Raw genomic sequence first — 23,258 nt, forward strand, 5'->3', positions numbered from 1 at the left:
TGCGTATGGGGAAGTCTAGTAGCCTTGTATGTCAATTGCATAGGTCACTCTATGGTCTGAAACAGTCTCCTCGAGCTTGGTTTGGGAAGTTCAGCACAGTAATTCAGGAGTTTGGCATGACTCGTAGTGAAGCTGATCACTCTGTGTTTTATCGTCATTTTGCACCAAGTCGATGTATCTATTTGGTTGTTTATGTTGATGATATTGTTATCACCGGTAATGATCAAGATGGTATCACCGATTTGAAGCAACATCTCTTTAAGCACTTCCAGACTAAAGACCTTGGCAGATTGAAGTATTTTCTAGGTATTGAGGTTGCTCAGTCTAGATCAGGTATTGTTATTTCTCAACGCAAGTATGCCTTAGACATTCTTGAGGAGACAGGAATGATGGGATGTAGACCTATTGACACTCCTATGGATCCGAATGTTAAACTCCTTCCAGGACAGGGGGAGCAACTCAGTAATCCTGAGTCAGTTTATGACTTCCCCTTGTGATAGTCATTGGGAAGCAGTTGTTCGTATTCTGCGATATATAAAGTCAGCTCCCGGTAAAGGACTACTCTTTGAGGATCAAGGCCATGAGCATATCATTGGATATACAGACGCTGATTGGGCAGGATCACCCTCTGACAGACGTTCGACATCCGGATATTGTGTTTTAGTAGGAGGTAATTTGGTGTCATAGAAGAGTAAGAAACAGAATGTGGTTGCTCGATCTAGTGCAAAATCAGAATATCGAGCAATGGCGACAGCAACTTGTGAGCTAGTTTGGATCAAACAGTTGCTGGGAGAACTAAAATTTGGCAAAATTGATCATGAAAGGACTAAGCACATTGAGATTGACTGTCACTTTGTGAGAGAAAAGATACTCTCGGGAGATATTGTTACGAAATTTGTGAAGTCAAATGATTAGCTTGCAGATATCTTCACCAAGTCCCTCACATGTCCTCGTATTAATTACATCTGTAACAAGCTAGGTACATATGATTTGTATGCACCAGCTTGAGGGGGAGTGTTAGAATAGAAATAAGTATTTCCTACTTAGAATAAGAATAAGAATAGGAATAAGAATAGGAATCCTAGTTGGAAAAGGATTCCAATGTAGTGTCTATAAATAGGGTCTCAATGTAACAATTTAGATACACAATTCAATAATATTTTTCTCATATATTTCTCACAACCATAAACAGATCCATGAAACATAGTCTTTGCTTAGAACCACCCTTCAAAATAATTTCCCTAGTCTTCGCATTCTCATCACCAAGAAATAAGTTAATCTCACTGTATAACATGGTGTCTTATCTCACCACTAAAATCACCTATTTGATCAGGCAACAAAATTACTTGGTGATTCTCAAGCGGTATCATGAATCATCAAAAAGAGCAAGTAGTACCTTTAGAATCTTATGGAGATAGAGTGAAGGTTCTTTAACAAGAATATAAGGAATTCACTCAAATTTCATTCAGTGAGAAAAAAAAAGGTGGACGTTTTCCAAAAACTATAAAGATGAGTATAACAAAAGGTAGTAAAAGTATATCACCACAATAGTGCTAGCCAAAGATGGAGAAGACGTTAAAATTAAAGACTGCTTCCGCACAGATCACGAAAAAAGGAAAAAGAAGGCTCCATAGTGAAACCCAAATAACATGACAAGTTCAGAATGGACCAACGAATTTCTTTCTATATTTCAACTGGAAGATTTTCTTTTTCATTAATGGGGCTCTCCATGGTTCTTCCCATCTCATAATGGATTGGACATAGATACCCAATCCCCTTTTCTCTTTATGGTAAGGAGGATCTCAGTAAGATGCTATCCACAGCTGTTTAATTAAATTGGATAAAAAGATTTTCAGCCAGCTCTAAAAGTCTTGATAACACCCACATTCTCTACCCTGATGAAACACAGTTTTTTGTGAAGCTGATGAATAAGAGTCCTATTCCTAAGACTGATTGACCTTGTTTCTAAGATTGTCTGAGGTTTCCATATCAATTATTCTAATTCTCTTATATACAGGCAATGAGGTTTCCAATTTTCATAATCTAGCTCACATGCTTGTTTAATGGGTTAAAATCATAGGTATCTTACCAACTTAAAGTCTTAGTCTTCCACCGGGCCAGAGTTTCTAATATTTATCCATATTGTTAGGATTCTTGAGGAGTGGAGAAGAAACTCTCTCTCATCAACCATATTCTATATACTTTTGCCACCTACACAATGTCTCTTCTCCCTGCACCTTCTCAGTATCAACAGTCTAGATAAAACTAGAGGAGACTTGCTCTAGCAAGGTAACAAGGAATGAAGGAACACTGTCATCACCCCAAAGAAATGGGCAGATTTGGAGCCAGTAAACGTAAGGTCTATAATGATAGTCCCCTTTCAAATGGATTTGGAGATTCTATTATGAGGAAAATGTCTTATGGAGGAAAGTTATTGCTGCCCAAATATCCTTCTCAAAATGCCTGGTCAGTTGGTGCTACCAGATCCACTCATGGGTCAGGATGCTGGAAGTTTATCAGCTCTAAATGGAAAGGATATCTTTCTTTTAACAGCTTTCAAGTGAGAAATGGGAGCAAAAGATTTTTTAGGAAAGATGTATGGTTGGGCCACTCCAACTTCAAAGAGGAATTTCGAGATATGTATGATATTTCCTCTGTGGTGGATGTTGGAATTGCAGTAAGTCAAGACCAACTATGAATGAGACCTTTCTTACAGAAGAAGCAGCAATAATTAAGAAAAGGACAGGGTTTGCCAGCTCTTGCATTTGATTGGTGACATTGTATTTATCGAGGATAAGACTGACTCTTTAGTTTGGAAAGGAGATCCCAAAGGAATCGTCTATGTAAATTGTTGTTACAAGGATATAGTAAGACACTCCCAGTCCTTCAGTTTCTCACCATGATAACCAAGGTTGAATGTTTCACCTAATTAGTTGAGAGAGGAATGTCTTACTCAGTCCACCAAATCAATCTTTTCCTTCATCGCGAACTATACGAACTACCCAGATAATGCCTAAAATCACCCTGGAGCTTTTGCAAAGCTGGGGCAGGAAAGGACTCTACAACAATAACAACAGCAGCAACATACCCAGTATAGTTCCACAAAGTGGGGTCTGAGGAGGGTAGAGTGTACGCAGACCTTACGTCTACCTTAGAGGTAGAGAGGTTGTTTCTGATAGACCCTCAGCTCAAGAAAACAGTCCAAGGCAGTCCCCGAAAAAGAAGTAACTGAAGTACAAGAAACAACAAATAGTAACAACACGCAAAATACAACAAAACAATACAATAATTGAGGTACAAGAAACAACAAATAATACCAAAAATCGAAGGACAAGAAACTATAGGAGCAATACTACGACTACTAATATGAACAGACAGTAAGGCAACACACTACTACCTACTAACCTCCTACCCTAATTTGTGCCCTCCACACCCTCATATCTAAGGTCATGTTCTCGATAAGTTGAAGTTGCGCAATGTCCTATCTAATCACCTCCCTGAATACTTCTTTGGTTTACCAGTTTCTCTCCTGAAAACATCCATAGCCAACCTCTAACACCTCCACACTGAGGCATACGTGCCTCTCCTCTACACATGCCTGAACCATCTCAATCTCGCTTCCCGCATCTTGCCCTCCACCGAAGCTACTCCCACCTTGTCCTGCATATCCTCATATCTAATCTCAACTCCTAGTAACATACACCATGGAATTTCACCTTGAATTTGTCTCGTCAAAGTATCTATCACTAGGGCAAATAAAAAAGGGCTTAGGGCTGATCCTTGGTGAACCCCATCAAAACTAGTAAGTGCTCCAAGTCTCCCCCCACATTTGGGCAGGAAAAGACTCTGTATAGAGGAAACTAACTTTTCGAACTCTGTTCGATCTATGGTCTACCATCCAGCAGACACTCTGGCCAAAATGTAATTAGCCCCAAATATAAATCTTTTTTTGTTTCCAATTTTCAGTGCAATCAAATATTTGTGCAAGAAGCAAATGACATTACCAACCTGACCGGTGCAATGCACGAATTGTAAATCTCTTTCAGTAACACAATCTTTGTGCTGTTTTGATTCTAAAAAATTGTTACCTTTGATAAAAACAAAAAAAGTAGTTGTTAAGAAATAAGAGCTGGGCATATCTTATCTACCTTCTAACGAGGCAAGAGAACGAAGCAGAAGGGTGAAGTATGGTGGCATGCGGAAATGATACTTGAATGCTACAGACACTATTTTACTCAAAACCTGCAAACACACATCATAATAATCAGCCATATAACAATATGATGGTAAGAAGCAGAGATATACATGGTGTTTCACTCTTATAACAATATTTTATGTTATAGACTAAATTAAACTTGTGCTGAAATCAAATGAAATGCTTTGGGAATTCAGGAAGGAACAAATGACATTGCCGTATACCAATGATCTTATAGAGCATACCGACAGCTGCATCGGAGTAGTGACTCAGCATTTATAAACAAAAAATTTGACAGACTGATATTGTAGAAGATGAGCTTTCTAATTCACCAGCTAGAAAAGCACTTCAGTACAGAAGCGGGTATGACCAGTAATGGCTCTAAATAATGTTAGAAAAGAAATATCCAATACTTGTTACAACTTTTTTTTTTTTTGAGAAGGTAACAACTTTGTATTCTATTTCCAAAAAAATCAGAAACCTGCCACAACAAGTTACAGGTTTCCTAATTACAATTGAGGTGGAGTTTCCAGAAGATCTTCAACCCTTTTAACAAAAATTTACAAAGATCTTAAGACGTCCATAATTGATTCTAGATCTTCCATATACTCCTGTTTACACCAAAAATGAAACAAAACTAAACACTTCATCTTCATCTTCATCATGTTGTTGCTCTTGTTCTGATGGCACCTGAGGTTTCTTTCTTTCCAAGCAGTCCACCAGATGCAAGCTGGTATAATTTTCCACCTATCCTTATGGACTGAAATGTTAGCATAACTGCTCCAGATCTTCAAGGTCTGATCTATTTTCCCTGGCATCACCCAGCTCAGACCCTTCATACTTAGGAAAATTTCCCATAGTTGAAGGGTAATCCTGCAGTGTATAAAAAGGTGGGTTACTGTCTCTGCCTTTTCTTCACAAAAGAAGCACCTAGGGCTTAGATGGATCCCCCTTTTCATGAGATTTTCTTGAGTTAACACAGCTTGTTTAGCCAAAAGCCAAGTGAAACAGGAAACTTTATAAGGAATTTTGACTTTCCATATAAGCTTCCAAGGCTAGTCCTTAATCTGATTATCATAAGGGTTTAACTTTTTGTAGGCCCCTTTCACACTAAATCTACCTTGATTATGGCCTTGCCACTCCAATCTATCTTGGTCAGTTGAAATTCCTTTGAATTGCTCCAATTTACTACAGAACTCAACTAACCTCAAAATCTCCCGGTCATTAAAGGGTCTTCTAAAGCTCAAATTCCATCCCTGATTTGACCAAACTTCAGCCACAGTGGCCCTTTGTTGTTGGTTTAGGGTGTAAATATCATTGAAGGTATCCCTTAGGGGGGCTTGTTCTAACCAATTGTCTTCCTAGAAAAGAACCAACCTTCCTGACATCTTCTATTCTTATGCTGCAATTCTCTCTAAGCTTTGGCCACAGGTTCCTGATGGACCTCCAAAGATTGATTCCATAAGTATCAGTGACAATTTTGGTGGTCCAATGATTTGCCATTTCATACTTCAGTTGGATTACTTCTTTCCAGAGTGCTAACTCACTAGAAGCAAATCTCCAGAGCCATTTCATCATAAGGCATTGGTTCTGAGTTTTTAAGTTCCTCACCCCCATACCCCCTTTTTGTTTGTTCCCAATCAGTGCATCCCATTTTACCAAGTGGAATTTCTTGGTTTCACTGTTTCCTTCCCAGAGAAAATTTCTTCTTAGAACATCCAATCTCTCATGACCCCATAAGGGATAGGGAAAAGGGACATCATACAAGTAGGCATTGAGTCCAAAACACTATTTGATTAGTGTTAGTCTTCCTCCTAAGGAGAGGTATTGACTTTTCCAGTTCACCAATCTTTTCTCACACTTCTCTACCACCCCATTCCATATATCTATAGACCTATTCTGATCTCCCAATGGCATGCCCAGATAGACAGTTGGTAGCTCCCCAATACTTCCACCAAGAACCAAAGCCAATGAGGTTAGGTTAGGAACCTCATTAATTGGGTATAAGAAGCTCTTATTCCAGTTGATGTGTAACCCTGAGATTGCTTCAAAAAGAACAAAAATGACCCTAAGAATAATGAGTTGGTTCATGCATAGCCTCACAAAAGATCAATGTATCATCAGCATACTGCAAATGAGTAATCTCCCAGTTAGAGCCTTCCCTGTGTGAAGGTTTGAATCCCTTCAACCAGCTATTTTCTTGGGCAATTTTCAACATATCATTTAGACTTTCCATGGCAATGACGAAAAGGAAAGGAGATAGTGGGTCTCCTTGCCTTAGGCCTCTCTGTGAGGAGAAGAATCATGTAGGGGAGCCATTGATAAAGACAGAGAATTTGACTGTGCTTATGCAGAACTTCATCCATCTTATCCATTTGCCTCCAAATCCTCTTTTGGTGAGGGTCTCCGGCAAAAAATTCCAATTGAGGTGGTCATAGGCTTTTTGTATATCTAACTTGCATAGAATACCAGGTATATTGCTTTTGACTCTAGAGTCCACTAGTTCATTTGCCATGAGGATGGCATCCATTATTTGCCTTCCTTTGATGAAAGCCAGTTGTTGAGTGTCCACCAATTTGTGTATAACATTTTTGAGCTTCTCTGTAAGCACCTTAGAGATGATCTTGTAAACACTACTGATCAAACTGATAGGTTGTTACAACTTTTAAGCACTCTGGTTGTGGCCAAAATCAGGTAATTGTTGCTAATCCAAGGAAGAGGAAGGCATTAGCATCTAGGGATTGTCATATTAGATATTAGGTGTCATATTCTCTCCTCCAATATGAAGAAAGAAGGACAATCCTTCTCTATTTGTTTTCCTTCTTCCTTTCTAACTCTCGTCCACTTATCACTGCCTTTACCATCCTTATTAGCAGTGAAGTATTAATTCCATAATGATCTATCGCAGCAAGAATATCTCATGGTAACAAAATGTAGTGCTCTGATGCAATCTCATCTTCAGTGTCGTTATTTTTCTAGACTTGCCCTTACCTCCTGTTGTACCAAATTCCTTCTCAAACACCGCCGTGACAATTTTTGATGTTTTATTGCTCTATCTTCATTATATTTTTAGACCTGCCCAACCTCTTTCTGCACCAATTTCCTTCTGAACCACCATCATGGAATTTTCATTTTTTTAACACTATCTTCATTTGTTGATACACCCCCTCCCCCCCCAAACTAATATTGGCATCCTGATACAACCTAACCTTGAGTACGTTCCCTACCTCTTGTTGCACTAATTACATTCTCAACTTATGTTGTGGCAATTCAGGCCAGCATGCATGCACCTCGATAATTCTACCAAGTAAGTGATTAGGTTCTAAAGCACATGTTGAAGTCATTCAAGTGACATCTATTATAATCTTATATCCAATGTATTCTACACTGCAAAGAACCTAATCAACCCTTAGTGGACTCGAAACCAATCAAGTTTGAAGTGGTAGCAAGTTGGCCTTGGCCTCCACTTACCAAAGACCCATTTTAAACTGAGGGAATAGTAAATGATCTTGGCTACTAAGCTGACTACTTATTGCACACTAAACCAAATGGTTGGTGGAAATGCTATATTTCTTTGGAATGCTATTTATGGACCAGCTTTGTTTGGATTTTCTTTTTATCAGGTGAGATGTAATTTCGGTTGGATTAGGAATATGAATAGGATTTGTATATAGTATCCTACGTGGAAACGGATTGTAAAGTAGTGTCTATAAATATGACTTAGTGTATCTACAATTTCAATAATTTTTTTCTCCTTTATTTTTCACATGGTATTAGTGTATTAGAGTAATCATGAGAAAATATCTGGACAGAAAGACAGTCTTTGTGCCTCTTTTCTGCCGACTGTTTAGCCTCTGTGTTGTGTCTCCTCTCTTCCAGTGAGTGTTGTGCGGAAACCAACACAACCACAAGGTTCAGGAAGCTCCGGCGAGCAAATCCCAGGAAAACGCACTGGCCGAAGCCTCCTCAGGTGCCTCCACGTACTGCTCAAAAGTCTATTGTTGGCAATGCATTAGCCAGTTCTCTGGCATCTTTTGGAGCTGATCTTTTTTTGGTGAGGTCACCCAAGAATTCCGAGCCCATTACTCCATTATTTCTTTCAGTTTCTGATCACAGGAACCCTTATTTGGTGCAACAGTTCATCTTTCCAGCAGATCTGCGTTTTTTCCGGAAGCATTTTTCACTGTTTCAGATCTGTTTCTTTATTATGGACCTTGGCTGAAGCTGTTACAACCATTATCTTTATTTTCATATTCACTCTTGACTTTTCCGGCAACTGTCCTTTCCGATTTCAGATTCCAGGCCACTTTTCAAGTCAGATTTCGCTATGTCTCACGGCTTTGATATTTTTGGTTCCAAAAACACGGGAATGGGAAGTTCAAGCCCTATGATCACTTTAGAACCATTAATGAAAAATTTGATTTATTTAGTTTGAACTTCCTCGATTGAATTATAGTGCCAAGGGTCAAGGTGTTCAAGATATAACTTAACGAAAAAGGCTAGTGAGATAGTTGAAAAGGCCAAAGCACGGTGGGAGAAGGTTGACACTCAATTATGTAGTATCCTATGGCAATCTACTGAATTCTAGTTGATGCTCTTATTTAGTCCATTCCAGACATATTATTCAGTTTGAGAAAAGGCGTGTGCTTTATACACTAATAACATATCTCGTCTTTATGATGTGATATCTCGGATGACAAACTTAAAGAAACAAGATTTGGATATGTCTATTTACTTGGCATAGGTATAGGCAGGCATGGAGGAATTTGGGAGGTTGATGTTAGTCATTGCGGGGCAGAGCTACAGCCACCCAAGGGTGGTCAGCTGAACACCCTTCGCCGGAAAATTGCATCATATACAAAGGCCAGATTTTGAGTTCAGGGATAGATAATTAATGTTGAACATCCTTGATATTAAATTTTCCTTTGGTGCAACGGTTAAGCTTGCTCATTTCCACCTGGAGTTCGCGGGTTCGAACCCACCGAGTGCACAACTTTTTTTTGGTTTTATTTGGAGAGCAGAACACAACCTTAAAACACCATTATTCTTGCATCATACATTTATTAATTTTAATTTACCTGAAATTCTTAAATGTTCCTCAAATTTCTTAATTATTAATATTACAATTTTAATAATATAGAGTAACATATATGAATAAATTATTTTAATTTTGAAATTTGTATATTTAGATATCATGTATTTCTAATTTTATCTAGGATATAATGCACTTTCGAAGGGTGAAAACAAAAAAATCCAACATTTTACATTAAAAAATTGTGTTTATATATGTTAACAACTTTAAACCCAAAGCTAAAATCGAAACATGCGTTTTATCTTCTTTTTTTAAGAAAAAAAATTTCTCTGCTAGGCGCATTTGTTTAATCAATATTTCACTTTATACACAATAATCATATATTTTTATCATATAAAATCAATGCATCAAAAAGAAAAAAACACGATTGTTTGTTTTTGATATTGACAAATGTTGGGATCGTTCATGGTAGAATTGCTAGGTTAAACAAATAACATTCAACTCACTTATTAGAAAGAAAAAAAAAATCTTGAACTCTCTTGATAAAATTTCTGGCTCCGCCACTGAGTCATTGTGTATGTTCAAAAACAACATGAGCAAAGACAGTCGTTATTTCTAGTTCTTACACTCGCTGGACTTCCTACTAGCCTTGATTTAGTGTGTGATCAAATTTTGGCTAGTTCCTAGAATTGATGAACTATTCTCTCGTTTACTTTGCCTTGTCGCACCTCCCACTCACACACTGGTCTCATCACCAACTGTTGACTATTTACTTGGCATAGTATGAATAGGAGATGAGCTTCGTCGAAGCATCTTCTATTCCTTTTTAGCCATAGACACTGTTAGAATCCTGTAATTTTAGCATATATGTAAATATAGTAGGTCTTAACTTACTTTTGTAATTAGGTATTGACTTTCTTTCCTTTTTAGGAAATGTAAACTAGCTATTTAAACCCCAATAGCTTGAGGGCATAATCAAGACGAGTTCTCTCTTATTTTCTCTTTCGTTTCACAGACACCAATGCAAGCTGGAATAGTCTATGAACGCTTTTTGATTGTGTTCCTTACATTCGACTGTCCCCAACTTGTGCAGCTTCTCTGATTCTATAAGGCATAACCCACTGTGCCAAAAAGACAGAGGGAACATATTCCATATATCTGCTGCAACTAGGCAATTCAGAAACAAATGGCAGGAGTCCCAAGAACTTTGCAGGCACAGGTAACATCTGCTGCAGAGGGAGATGCCCCTTCTAATTTAAAAAAAAAATCTTTCATGTGTCAAACAACCTCCTTTAAGAATTACCCAGCTGCAACAAGCCACTTTGGTTGGGGCTTTGACTTTCCAAACTAATTTCCATGGCCATTCATCGATAATGCTGTTTTTCATGTGCATGTGTTTGTAGCAAACTTTACAGAGAACACCTTTCTTACACTGCAGTTTCATATAACCCTTTCTTGCTTACTTGGTTCAGTCTAATCAGGATTATTAATCACAATAAGTTTTCAGCTATCATACGAAAAGATAAAATTTTGGAGCTATTACTTCCAAAAGAAACTGACTTTAAACAGTATGTATAATTACTATTCTATACAATCATAAACTATTTTCATAATAAGCTCAACCAGGCTCTGTGGAGTGGGACCATCCATGTAACATGAGAAAGCAACACAAGTACTACTGCACATAAATTTATAATTCTTACCCGGCTAAACTTGATATCAGGAATTTCACCCTTCAATTCAACTTCCCCCAAAGCAACTTCCAAATCCTGGTTAGTTTTTCAAAAAGTTGGTGGTGTTAGAAATCTATAGAACTGATATCCGTTTGAGCTTAAAACAGTTGGCTTTAAAATGTGCAAAGGATACTTTTATGCACCATACACCATATAATTGAAAAGTAAAAATTGATGTGATACTATATGTAGATAATACCATGGTGACAAGGCGTAAATTAGTCCCTGGCTTAACAACATCCATTTCAGTTAGATCGAGCACAAGAGACTCCCAATCACCATTTACAATGTGCACAATGGATGCAAGCATAGCATACTGATGCTTTCTTTTCACCCGACAAAGCAAGCCAAAATCAAGAAACCTACAACAAGAGAAATAAGTACAAGATTCTAACTCCTTTTTGTCAAAGAGAAAATTGATTATCTTAGCAGAAACTGTAAAGATACCCTATTTGTGCTGATGATGTGTATCTTAAATTTCCAGGGTGTGGATCAGCGTGTAGTAACCCAGTGTCAAGGAGTTGAATTAATGATGCCTGTACTCCTTTGTTAACCTATAGCAGTAGTTGATGGAGAAGAATCTATCAGCATAAAAGGATCAATATTATAAGATAGATACATCTCACATCATGCTTTGTAGAAGAAGATAGTTCCTAATCTTTCAAGAAAACAACTCGAGCTGCTTTCCATTTTCTTTCCATAATGGTAGAGGAAAATCAAGCTAATATTGGGTATATAGCATAACCAACCTATAATCACATTGTTTTTTGAGAATTTCTTTCAATCATATTGTTCTTTGCCATAATCCATCAAGCAAAGAGATATCATTTCGGTTTTCTCTTCTTTTTTCCTTTTATAAGAACTGACTCCCTTCTCTTTATTAATTTCGATTTCCCACAACTATCTTAAGATTGAAAAAATTATTCATTTATAGAATCCAAGGAAATGGGGAGATCAACGAGGATGTCACACAACGTATTGGAGCAGGGTGGGTAAAATGGAAGCTCGCATCCGGTGTACTATGTGATAAGAAGGTGCCACCAAGACTCAAAGGTAAGTTCTATAGAGTGGCTGTTAGACCAACTACGTTGTCTGGGGCAAAGTGTTGGCAAGTAAGAAATTCACACATACAAAAGATGAGTAGCGGAGATGAGGATGCTTAGATGGATGTGTAGACACACTAGGAGAAATAAGATTATGAACGAAGATATACAAGGTAAGGTAGGAGTGACTTCAGTTATGGACAAGATTTAGGAAGTAAGATTGAGATGGTTGGACATGTACATAGGAGTACAGATGCCCCAATGAGTAGGTGTGAGAGGTTTGCGGTGATTAGGTCTAAGGAGAGGTAAAGGTAACCCAAGGAAGAATTATGGTGACGTGATTAGATATGACATGACTTATCTTCAGCTCACCGAGGTCATGACCCTAGAAAGGAAAGTATGGAGGTCAAGGAGCAGTGGGGCGATTTTCTCTTCTTATGGGTAAGTACGGTTCTAGCTTAGAGCACCTTGTTTGGGAACCTTTTTTACTTATCATTATTATTCTTCAAATTGTATTACTACTGTTGTTGCTTTTACTTTGGTTACCCTTATGATTTTTATTGTCAATACTTTTCTAATTTTCTTTTCTACAGTTTTTGTACCACAAATTTTACTTTTGCATTTGTCATACAGGTTTTTTTTAGCCGAGGGTCTATATGAAACAGCCTTTCTAACCCACAAGGTAGGGGTAAGGTCTACGTACACATGCATCCAAGGGTGTGACCTAATGATCACTAAAGTAGGTGAGAACCATGAGATCTCCGGTTCTAATCCCAGCAGAGACAAAAACACAATGATTTTTTTCATCTATCCAAGACTTGGTGAATAGAGTTACTTGGTACATGTTGCTGGTGAAAGGTGGCAAATATCCCATGGAATTAGTTGAGGTGTGCGCAAGCTGGCCCGGACACCACGATTATCAAAAAAAAAAAGGTCTACATACACCTCACCCTCCCTAGACCCCACCATGTGGGGTCAATACTGGGTATGTTGTTGGTGATGTGTATAAGACGTTGCTTGAATTATGCACCTTGGTAAATGCTTAGTAGCATCACAATAAGGATTAAAATAATGTCTTGTTCAAAGTGAAGTAAGGAATGATTAAAGAACCAAACTAAATGCACCAGATCAAGCAGACGTCGTTTAGCTTCACTTTGGCACCCCTCTCCATGTGTTGATTGATGAACTACAGAATCCTTTGAGGACATCATCAGCAAATCAGTTGGACTCTCACCAACGAGCCATTCCATAGTCAAAACTCTCTTTCCGCTTAGACGTTGATAAACATTTGGAACACGGATGAAAGAATATGTAGAATGGACTTCCTGCAGTAGATGTTTGACAAGGTGAAAGACAAAATAAGTAGAGCATATTCTCAGTTACTCATTGAAAAAGAAACTAACGGGACCAACCTCTAACCCTCACAAGGTAGGGGTAAGGTCTGAGTACATCCCACCCTCTCCAGACCCCACTTGTGGGATCAAACTGGGTATGTTGATGTTGTTGTCATTGAAAAAGAAAAAAACAAATATAGAAAAGAGTCTCATATCTAGAGCATATTTTCAGCTACTCATTGAAAAAGAAAAGAAAAAACAAATATAGAAAAGAGCGCAGCTATGATCCCAAAGAAAAGCATTAAACTTGAAGAAGAGAACTTCATGTGAATCAAGCAAGTTAGGTTGGACCAGTGCTTGTTGTATAATCACTTCAAATAAACTATAACTTCTATGTGCACTCAGAATCAACTTAACAAAAACAAGGAATGCAAGGTCACAGTTATTATCTTAGTTCTGTGATCCAGCCAAAGCATCAAAATAAATAACTGCTTCTATTTATATGAGAAGGGGCAGATCAATGCCAGACATAGGCTTGTCTTTGTTACAACAATAATCACCACATTTGAACGAAGGAAAATTGAGATATAATCATAGATCTGAAGACATTGCATCAACCAACAGTGAAGAAGATTATGTGAAGCTAATAAATCTAGCAGACACCAACAAGGATCACAATCTTGGTTTGAAGTTATCTTCTAAAGCCATCAAAAGCATCTGCAAATGCTAATAGGACCTTCATTTACACTTCAGCAGATGCTTTTGGTTTTTATCTGACTGACTGCTCCCTTTCTTCATTTAATTCCATTTTCTTTGTTTTCTTCATTTATTATGGAGGGAGGAGGAATTTGTACAAAAACCAACCAAATACCTGAAACTTCATGGCATTTTCAGCTTCGCAGGTGTAATCTAACTCCCCAACCAACCCTTTTCCAAGCTCGTCTGCATAGAGACGAAGATCATTTTTCCTTTTTGCTATCTTCTGCACGAGTCCCAGCTGAAGCAATCAATTGCAAGGTTAGTCTTGAATCTACGATTACATGAAAAAAGAATCAGAACAGGGAATTGGGACACGGACCGCAACACGAAGAATATATACATCCCGAACTACGACATGGCGCAAGTCTGGCCGCTGAACTTTCACAGCCACGCTTGAACCATCGAGAGTACTCCCTCTATACACCTACAGCGGGTAAAGACAATACCATGAATAGACAATTTTGTGATATTAAGTACTATCAATGACATTTCTCATATCCAAAATGTTATGTAAAAGGGTGCATACTGAAATATCCTCCAATGAAAAATATTAAAACCATCTCTAAAACAGAGACAATAGCCACCTGACCAAATGAAGCTGCAGCAACAGGTTCTTCAGAGATGTAGCTAAAATATGTCGAAATAGGAGAACCCAAATCTTCCTCGATGATCTTCATGGCCACGTCCCTGGGGAAAGGTGGAATTCGATCATGGAGCTCAGACAGCGCCTGCAATCACCACCCGAAGCGAAGATGAAAATACAACATGATCTACCATCTTTACATGTTTCATGGTAACAGCAAAGAACATGGACATGGAACTCTAAGTGGCAGGTGTGGCACTGTAGATTCTTGCCGCATAACCAATATGGATTTCTATGGAAAGTAATCAAGAAAAAGGAAACCATAACAAAAGAACGCCATTGATCTACATATGTGAACTGAAAGCAGGAAGCACCCTGCTCCTCGGTGGTGGAGTTGTGACCCAAGTCACAGGCTTTTCATAGTTTCAATGGATTCTAATTCAAATAGAAATAATATGCACAGAGCGTGATTTTTTTTTAAATATTGTTAAATAATGTGGAATAAGCTCCGGTATTGGCATGATAAACAACTAGAAGAAATATACCCGCTAGCTAATGTTTAAACAATATAATAGAATGGGCCATTAGGATCAAAGAAGTATGTTCATTTCAAATCAGTGGCGTAGCCAAGAATTTCACTAAGGGTGTTCAAGCATTGATAAGTAAAAAAAAATTGACGAATGGGTGCACATAAAATTTTAAAATCAAACCACTCAATATAAGTAACTGAATTTTTATATGAATGGATGCACCAATTTTTTTAAAAACTATGTAATATGTAGTTTTAATGAGCTTCTATTTAATTTAATATGAATTAAACAAACAACACAAAATAAGATGAGGAAGTGAGGAGAATTCAGCATAAAATGAAACCACTTTTAGGCTTCATATTTTCACCGCCTCTGACGATGCAACAGTAAAAACTAGACATGAAAAACAAAGAGTTTTTAGAACTGCTTAATAACTTTTTTTTGACAATTAAACAATTACTCTTTTCAATTGGCTACTGCAACTTTTATTTTATTTTTTTAGAGATTTTTGTGTTGTGGGTCTCTAATAAGGATAATTTTAACAAGTAATACCACTTTTGAATTATTTACAAAATAATAAATTTATAGCACAAAATTGCTTACATGTGATAAAAATAGATCTAGAAAATAATCATTTATTTCTCGTATTAAGGGATCTATTTTAATTTTCATCAATTTATTTCTTTTTCTCTCTCATGATTCTAATATAATTATAGTTAATGAGCAATTAAAGGAGGAACAATGCCGTTGGATTAGTTGTTCCTCTGAAAATATTAAAAATGGATTAGTTGTTGCTCTGAAATGTTTTAAAAATATTCTACTCCGCTTGCAAATACGCGGATTCAAACCCCTGCGGAGGAGCGCATCGACGTTTCCTGAACACCCAAATCCACTGGACTACACCTTCCAGTTGTTCCAAAGGGTGTTTAAAGTGTGTTATATAACCACATGAGTAGCATGTTATCTGTATATAAAGCATAATTTCCCGAACGAAAGGTCTTCGCCTGACCACCCTCGATATACTGTAAATCCACCCCTGTTTCTAATCCAGGAATTTATGATGACAACTAGCTAGAGATACTGTAGGTCCTTAGTTCAGATTTCTACTTTAGTCCTCTTAAAGATAATGGTCAACCAGCATTGATGCATTAAAAGAAAATTATTTCAGACAACAGAAAAATTATCACTTCAATGCTAAAATGACCATATCTCATCTTGAAAGTTAATTAGAATATAACTGATAGCTTAGTCTTCTTCTTAATCAAGAAAAAGAAAAATTTCACGTAACATGTAATCATCTTTACACGTTTAATCACTAACATCTTATTAATGTTAACTTGAACAGCACTTCTTCAGCTGTATCAGATTAACAACTTTGGCAAAATTAGAGATGTGCATATGAGATTTGAACTTTGAAGTGACTTGGTTCATGCATGAGATGAAGGTCTTTAACTGAACTAGTATGCGTTCCATTTAATTGCTCTTTACTGACCATCTGTATCAACTCTTTCTAAACATTATGAAGATCAAATGGTGTATGCCTGCAAACTCTGTTGATTTCCTTAAGAGGTGGAAATGGCCGGACAGAAGAAATGGTGGAGATTGGTTCCTGCTTATATATAGCGGGCAATTTGGAGGGAGAGAAATTCTAGAGTTTATGAAGTAAGTAGCAGCCACTTGCAGATTATTAAGATGAAGTGTCTACTTCTGTTTCATTTTTGGTGTAAATAATGTCTAAATAGGAGGAGGATTCTTTAATGATTTGATAGTAATGGGGGCATACGAGATGGTCATCATGAAATTGGAGGGTTCTTTCCGAGCTTCAAGATCCATAATATGCTTATGTGGATACTAAAAGAGTGGAGAACAAGGTTCAAGACAATTGGAAACCCAAAAGAAGAAAGAAGACCCATTTCTTTGGTCTTAAATTGGGAGGCCCTAAGTAAAAGGGTATTTTAATACTTTTGCTTAGTTAATGAACCCTAATATAAATAGGCTACTATGTCTTTATTTTTTTATTAAAAAAAGGTAACTTCTATTATGAACAAAGGAATACTCAGAAAGTATTCCAGTAATACTTACAGCAAAATTACAGAGAGAGAAGTGACCCTACTAATGCTTCATAAATAATTTAGAATACTAGTAATATCCTCTTCTCCTTGTGGATATTTGTGTTTACACCAAAAAAAACGCCTAGACAGTTCATCTTTAGTTTCTACAGAGAGCATCTCTTGTTTTCGAAGCACTTCTGATTCCTTTCCATCCATATAGTCCACCAAATGTAGGCTGGGAAAATCTTCCATCTCTCCTTGTGTCCTGACTGATTCCCATCTCTATTCCAGCAAGCTAAAGCCTCTCTGATGCTCCTTGGCACAGTCCAGCTTATGCCTCTTAAATTAATGGAAATTTGTCATAACTTCATAGTCACTCTACAATGTAGAAAGAGATGGTTTATTGTCTCAATCTTACATTCACAAAAAGAGCCTCTAGAGCAAATTTGAGAACCTCTTTTCATAAGGTTGTCTTGGGTGAGTGTGGCTTGTTTGGCAAGTAGCCAAGTGAAACATACTACCTTGAAGGGTACCTTGACTTTCTAGATCATCTTCCAGGGCCAACTACCACACTGTGAGACTGAGATTTGTGATCTCTTGTAAGCTGAACCAACTGAAAATCTGCTTTCTTGTCTAGTAGCTAAAATAGATTGTCCCCGTTGGAGTTTAATTTTTTGTATTGCTCCAGAGTATTGAGTAGTTCAGCCACCTGTTAATTTCCCAGTCGTTCAAGTGTCTCCTAAACCTGAGATCCCACCCTTGATTGTCTCTCATTTCTCTAATTGTGGATACCTTTTGAAGGCTCAGGTTGAACAAGTCAGGATACTTGTTCTTATCGTTCAAGTCCCTTCTAAACCTGAGATCCCACCCCTGATTGTCTCTCATTTGTCTGATTGTGTATACCTTTCGAAGTCTCGGGTTGAACAGGTTAGGATACTTGTTCTTCAAAGTTTCCTGTCCAACCCACACATCTTCCCAAAACAGTGTTTCCCCCCATTTCCTACCTTGATTTTGCAGCTGTTAGCAAAACTGATCCATTGACTTCTGATAGACCTCCATACTCCAGTCCCATAAGGTTCTGTGGGCATGTAGGTAGTTCATTTGGTCTCCATTCCAAAACTTGCCTTGATTGTCTCCTTCCACAGTGCTTGTTACTGTGATGCAAATCTGCATAGCCATTTCATCAGAAGGCTCTGATTTTGCAGCTTTAGATTCCGTATCCCTAGACCCCCTTCTTTTTTGCTTTGAATGACTTGATCCCACTTTACAAGATGAAATTTGTGATCATTAGGATCACAATTCCCTTGCCACAAAAAATTCTTTCTGATGGCATCCATTCTGTCAATCACATTTGCAGGCATTGGGAAAATTGAGATCATGTATGTATGCATGGCATCCAACACACTGTTGACGAGTGTTTCCCTTCCACCTAGAGACAAATATTTGCTTTTCCAATTCACTAGCTTCTCACATTTCTCTAGAACATTGTTCCATATGCTTTTTGACTTGCTCTTATCCCCAGAGGCATACCAAAGTACACTTTGGGAAGTTCTCCTATCTTTCCCCAAGAATATTTTCTAACACATTAATATTGGACACCTTATTAACTGGGTAAATGAAGTTTTTCCCCCAGGTAATGTGTAAACCTGAGATGGCTACAAACCATATCAAGATAATTCTTAAATACTTTAGTTGGGAGCTCTCTGCATCACAAAAAAATCAGGGTGTCATCAGCATAATGTAAATGTGATATGGCCAGTCCTGTCTATCATTCATGTTGGCATTGAAACCTCTTATCTATCCTTTTATTTGAGTTGTCCTGTGCATGTCATTTAGTCCTTCCATTGCCAGAATAAAGAGAAAAGAGGATGGGGGTCCCCTTGTCTCAATCCTCTCTTAGATGGGAAGAATGCAGAAGGAGATTCATTTATCAGAATGGAAAACTTCACACTCGTGATGCAGAATTTCATCCATTTTTCACCAAAACCCATATTCTATAAGGTCTTCCAGAGGAATCCCCAATGAAGGTGGTCGTAGGCTTTCTCAATATCGAACTTACATAAGACACCTGGGACCTTGCTGATCTTTCTGACATCCACACACTCATTTGCAATCAAAATTGCATCCATGATTTGTCTGCCTTTTATAATGGCCAATTGTGAACATCCACCAGCTTGGAAACTACTTTCTTGAGCCTTTCAGTCAGAACTTTTGATAGAATCTTGTAAATGCTTCTCTATTAGGCTTATGGGTCTGAAGTCCTTCAACTCCTTCGCCCCCATCTTTTTTGGGATCAGTGCTATGGTCACATTGAAACTTTTTTCAAAAAAGCTCTGAGCATGGAAGTTATGCACTGCTGCAACTACTTCTTTACTGCCCACATCCCAACAGGCTATGAAAAATGCATGGTGTAACTGTCAGGGCAGGTACTTTATCCCTCGCACATGCCATTACACAATCTTTTATTTCCTTTTCACTGAATTGTTCTTGTAGCATGATTTTATCCATCTCATTCACCATAGTACCGGATCTGACGTTGAATTGCGGTCTCCATCTTTCTGTTTCAGGCTTTCAGCATATAAGTTCTGATAGTATTTAATGATTTGTTCTTTGATCACTGTTGGTTCCCCCGTGCATTCTCCATTGACAGACAGCTTGTCAATGTCTCTATTGTGAAGAGGAGATTATTTTGGATTATGAATTTAATTTACTCTCTTTGAGAGCTGGGCATTTGGGAATTAAAATTTGTGTTTGATCTCAGGATTATTATATATTGTGATGAAATTGGTGAAATGTCAATTAGGGAATGGACTAATTTGATAGCTCAAATATGTTTTCATTTGTTAATGCTTCCAAGTGTGCTTCATATGTTCCATTTCTTAAAAATTTTGGTTGCTTTGATCAATTCAATAAGAAGTTTGCTCCTTATAGTCAAGTATACATGTTGCTTATAATATGACGATATTCTTCTTTGATTTTTATGAAACTTGGCTATATCACAAAAGTTTATTGAATGGAAATTTGTAAAACTCCCTTGCCTTTGCTATGTATTGTTTGGTCAAATTTGTGATTTCATACTTATTTCCGTCATTGTTTTGCAAGGACCAAACCCGAGGACGGATTTCTTTAAAAAGGAGGGAATGATGGGATATGAGAGTGCTGAGGATTTGTCTTATACAGGCTATTCATTGTGTCTTTGAGCTAATCGATTGCAGTTCAATTCTAGATTAAACATTTTTTTCTATCCTAGATTTAAGATTATTGGTTGCATTTAATATGTTTAGGTAAGTAATTACTTAGGTGTGTGTTTACCCCAACAATTGCCTTAATCTTCCTAACCTTTTATTGCTTTCCATAATTGTTCTTGGGTTCATGTGGGGTTGAAAAACTCGTCTCCACGAATCCCTCTCTTTCCGTTGATGACTTGATTATTTTTTTCAAAATTCGAAATCCTTTGTTCTTATTCTTAGTTAAATGTGTGGAATAGACCAAATCCTAAGAAAATTTGAAAAATCAAGCAAGAAAAACCTTTTTTATTTTATTCTTCACGTCCAGGATTAATTTCTTTGAATGCCCAAGCCCCTTTCACATCAGATGGGGCAATTGTAATTGGTTAGGTTTTTTGCTCGTTTTTGGATCTGTCCTCATATATATGGCTTTAGCACTGTCCTAGTGCTCTTGAGTCTTGATACAAATGTTCTCATTCTCAAAGGAAAAACAAAACTGGATAAACCATTATCCCACAGATTCTGTTCTAAGAGATTTTTTTATTTTTTTATTTTTTTGATAACCGAGAAATCCATCTGTGATCCGCCCTTTGGACCAATCACAGCCTTCTAAACTCGGTGGATAATGGGCCCGCCCCTCTACCCTTCTCCACTTAAATACCGGGATTCGCTTTGCATGGTGTGGGGCTTGAACCTGCGACCTAAGCCACAAATCCTCCACCTTTTGCCACTTGAGCTAGGCCTTGGGGGCACATTCTGTTCTAAGAGGTTTTAACGAAGTAAAATCAAAAGATACAACTTCAGTTCATATAGATACTTGCCTGCTATTCGGAACCAACTTTCAGATTTTTATAATTTGTGTTTTTTGATAAGTGATCTTCAGTCGGTATATTATCAAACTCCTAACTATCCTCCAACATGTAAATCCACCCTATTAGTCAGGAGTTGAACAGTGGCCATTTCACACTTTTGCTCGTGACTCAAACCCCAACCTTATGGTTTGAGGTGCAGGGTCCTTATCACTAGGCTATTCTGTTGTCCACATGTATGATTTCTCTTGAGCCCTAAACTTTCTTCATAGTTTAATTATCATTGTACCTTTTTTAGTTTTTAATACTTAAAAATATTAGATCATCTGTGACGTCAATTCAGTTGGATGATACAGATGGAGATTACATATAACAACACTACCAAGAGTGAAAGAGAGTCCAACCAACAAATCCTATACACTACATGTAGAAAATGATGCATGGAAATATGAAGGTTGATAGAATAGTTATGGTGAAAAAAGTAGTATAGATGGCATGTGCGTAAACCAACCTTTGTAATTTCAGAACCAATTATATCGGGCCTTGTTGAGAGAGACTGACCAACTGCACAATAAGAAAATAATGTTAGACTGGTATCTATTGATTAGGAAAGAAATACACTTAAATATGCAAGTCATTGAATGACTTCAAACAAGAAAAAGAGAATACAGCAATGGTTCATTAAGAGCCCTGAACAGTACCAAACCTAAAATTAAGGTAGTCCTTAATACTTACTCTTGATAAAAGTAGGACCAAGGTTTAGCATCGTTTCCTTTAAAACCTTCCCAAGAATGTAGTCTGACGTTTCCTTCACGACATCTTCATTCGAAGTGGGGAGAAGTCCAGATATTCTAATTTGGATTGCCGCAGAAGTGAAGGCAACAAATACCTTACAAAACATAAAGCCCCTTAAGATTGCAATTCTACGGATTAACCTTGTTAGCAGCTCTTTATGTAGAGGAAACAGATAAGTTAATAAGAAATGTTTCACAGATTGATGAGCCGTAAGAAAAGAATACAAGTGGAGAATATGCCCGAAACTAAACATAAGCCAGGAGTCCAAGTTATTTCCTCTCCATCATTTTTACCAGGATATTAGTAGAAAACTATCAATAAAGAAGTCATAAAACCTACACCAGACAAGTGTTCCTGGTTTGACCTGTTTCAACATATAACAGTTTTTGTTGTCAACTACAATTAAGGCACACAGTACGTGTGTCACATATCTTCCACTATAAACTGTTTATTTAGTTATTGCCAAATGCAAATTGCTAGTCCCTTTGGGACATGATTAAAAAATATAAATTACAGGCTTCAAGTTTAAAATGGCAAGTAAAAATTAAGACAATATTGGGTTGATAACAGCCAATATTAAGGAAGAGGAGCATACTGAAGTGACCAATTTAGCCCTATCACTACTCAAACTAATAGTACAAAAGTGGAGACACTTCAGGATTTTAATGTTAATGTATGACCAAGGTAGTTATGGGAGATCAATGAAGTTACTCCAAGAGGCTAGAGCTTTATAAATGGTAAAGATAACCACATACTCAGATGTGAATGCAGTAAAAGAACTGACGGCTATGAATTAAGCATATGATTTATTTATTTTGTAAATAGACTGAATTAATCAGATGATATGAGGTGTATATGTATATTTTGAGGTCTAGACTTGAAAACAACTCTAGGATAACTTCCAGGTACCCCTGGTCCCAAAGACTGAACCAAAAACAATAACTTCCAATTCATGCCAAATTGCTCCCACAAGGTTTCTAAATTGAGTTTCTGCGTGAATCTGTAACATATCTTTTCTAAAAGATAGGACACTAGATGCATGATAACTTGTGCCCAAATTTAGTTGGACTTATAGTGTGGCAAAAATCCTAACAGGTTGTTGACCATTGTTAGAATAGAAATAAGTATTTCCTACTTAGAATAGGAATAGGAATAGGAATAGGAATA

The 23,258-nt window shown here is 37.4% G+C and overlaps 1 protein-coding gene across 1 annotated transcript in view; it reads right to left on the bottom strand.

The window, feature by feature from the left end:
* The window catches only part of LOC102586338 (uncharacterized protein sll0005), a 51,812-nt gene that overhangs the window by 11,015 nt on the left and 17,539 nt on the right, over nucleotides 1-23,258 (bottom strand). Inside the window, exons 3-12 of the mRNA XM_006340500.2 lie at nucleotides 22,032-22,185; nucleotides 21,808-21,860; nucleotides 14,681-14,824; nucleotides 14,416-14,520; nucleotides 14,209-14,334; nucleotides 13,128-13,328; nucleotides 11,408-11,514; nucleotides 11,160-11,322; nucleotides 10,931-10,996; nucleotides 4,149-4,242 (exon numbers count right to left, since the gene is read on the bottom strand). Of these exons, the coding sequence (XP_006340562.1) occupies nucleotides 4,149-4,242; nucleotides 10,931-10,996; nucleotides 11,160-11,322; nucleotides 11,408-11,514; nucleotides 13,128-13,328; nucleotides 14,209-14,334; nucleotides 14,416-14,520; nucleotides 14,681-14,824; nucleotides 21,808-21,860; nucleotides 22,032-22,185 (1,213 nt within the window). The remainder of the gene's footprint in view (nucleotides 1-4,148; nucleotides 4,243-10,930; nucleotides 10,997-11,159; nucleotides 11,323-11,407; nucleotides 11,515-13,127; nucleotides 13,329-14,208; nucleotides 14,335-14,415; nucleotides 14,521-14,680; nucleotides 14,825-21,807; nucleotides 21,861-22,031; nucleotides 22,186-23,258) is intronic.

The sequence above is a fragment of the Solanum tuberosum genome, unplaced genomic scaffold, assembly GCF_000226075.1.
Source record: "Solanum tuberosum cultivar DM 1-3 516 R44 unplaced genomic scaffold, SolTub_3.0 scf00019, whole genome shotgun sequence".
Taxonomy (NCBI): domain Eukaryota; kingdom Viridiplantae; phylum Streptophyta; class Magnoliopsida; order Solanales; family Solanaceae; genus Solanum; species Solanum tuberosum.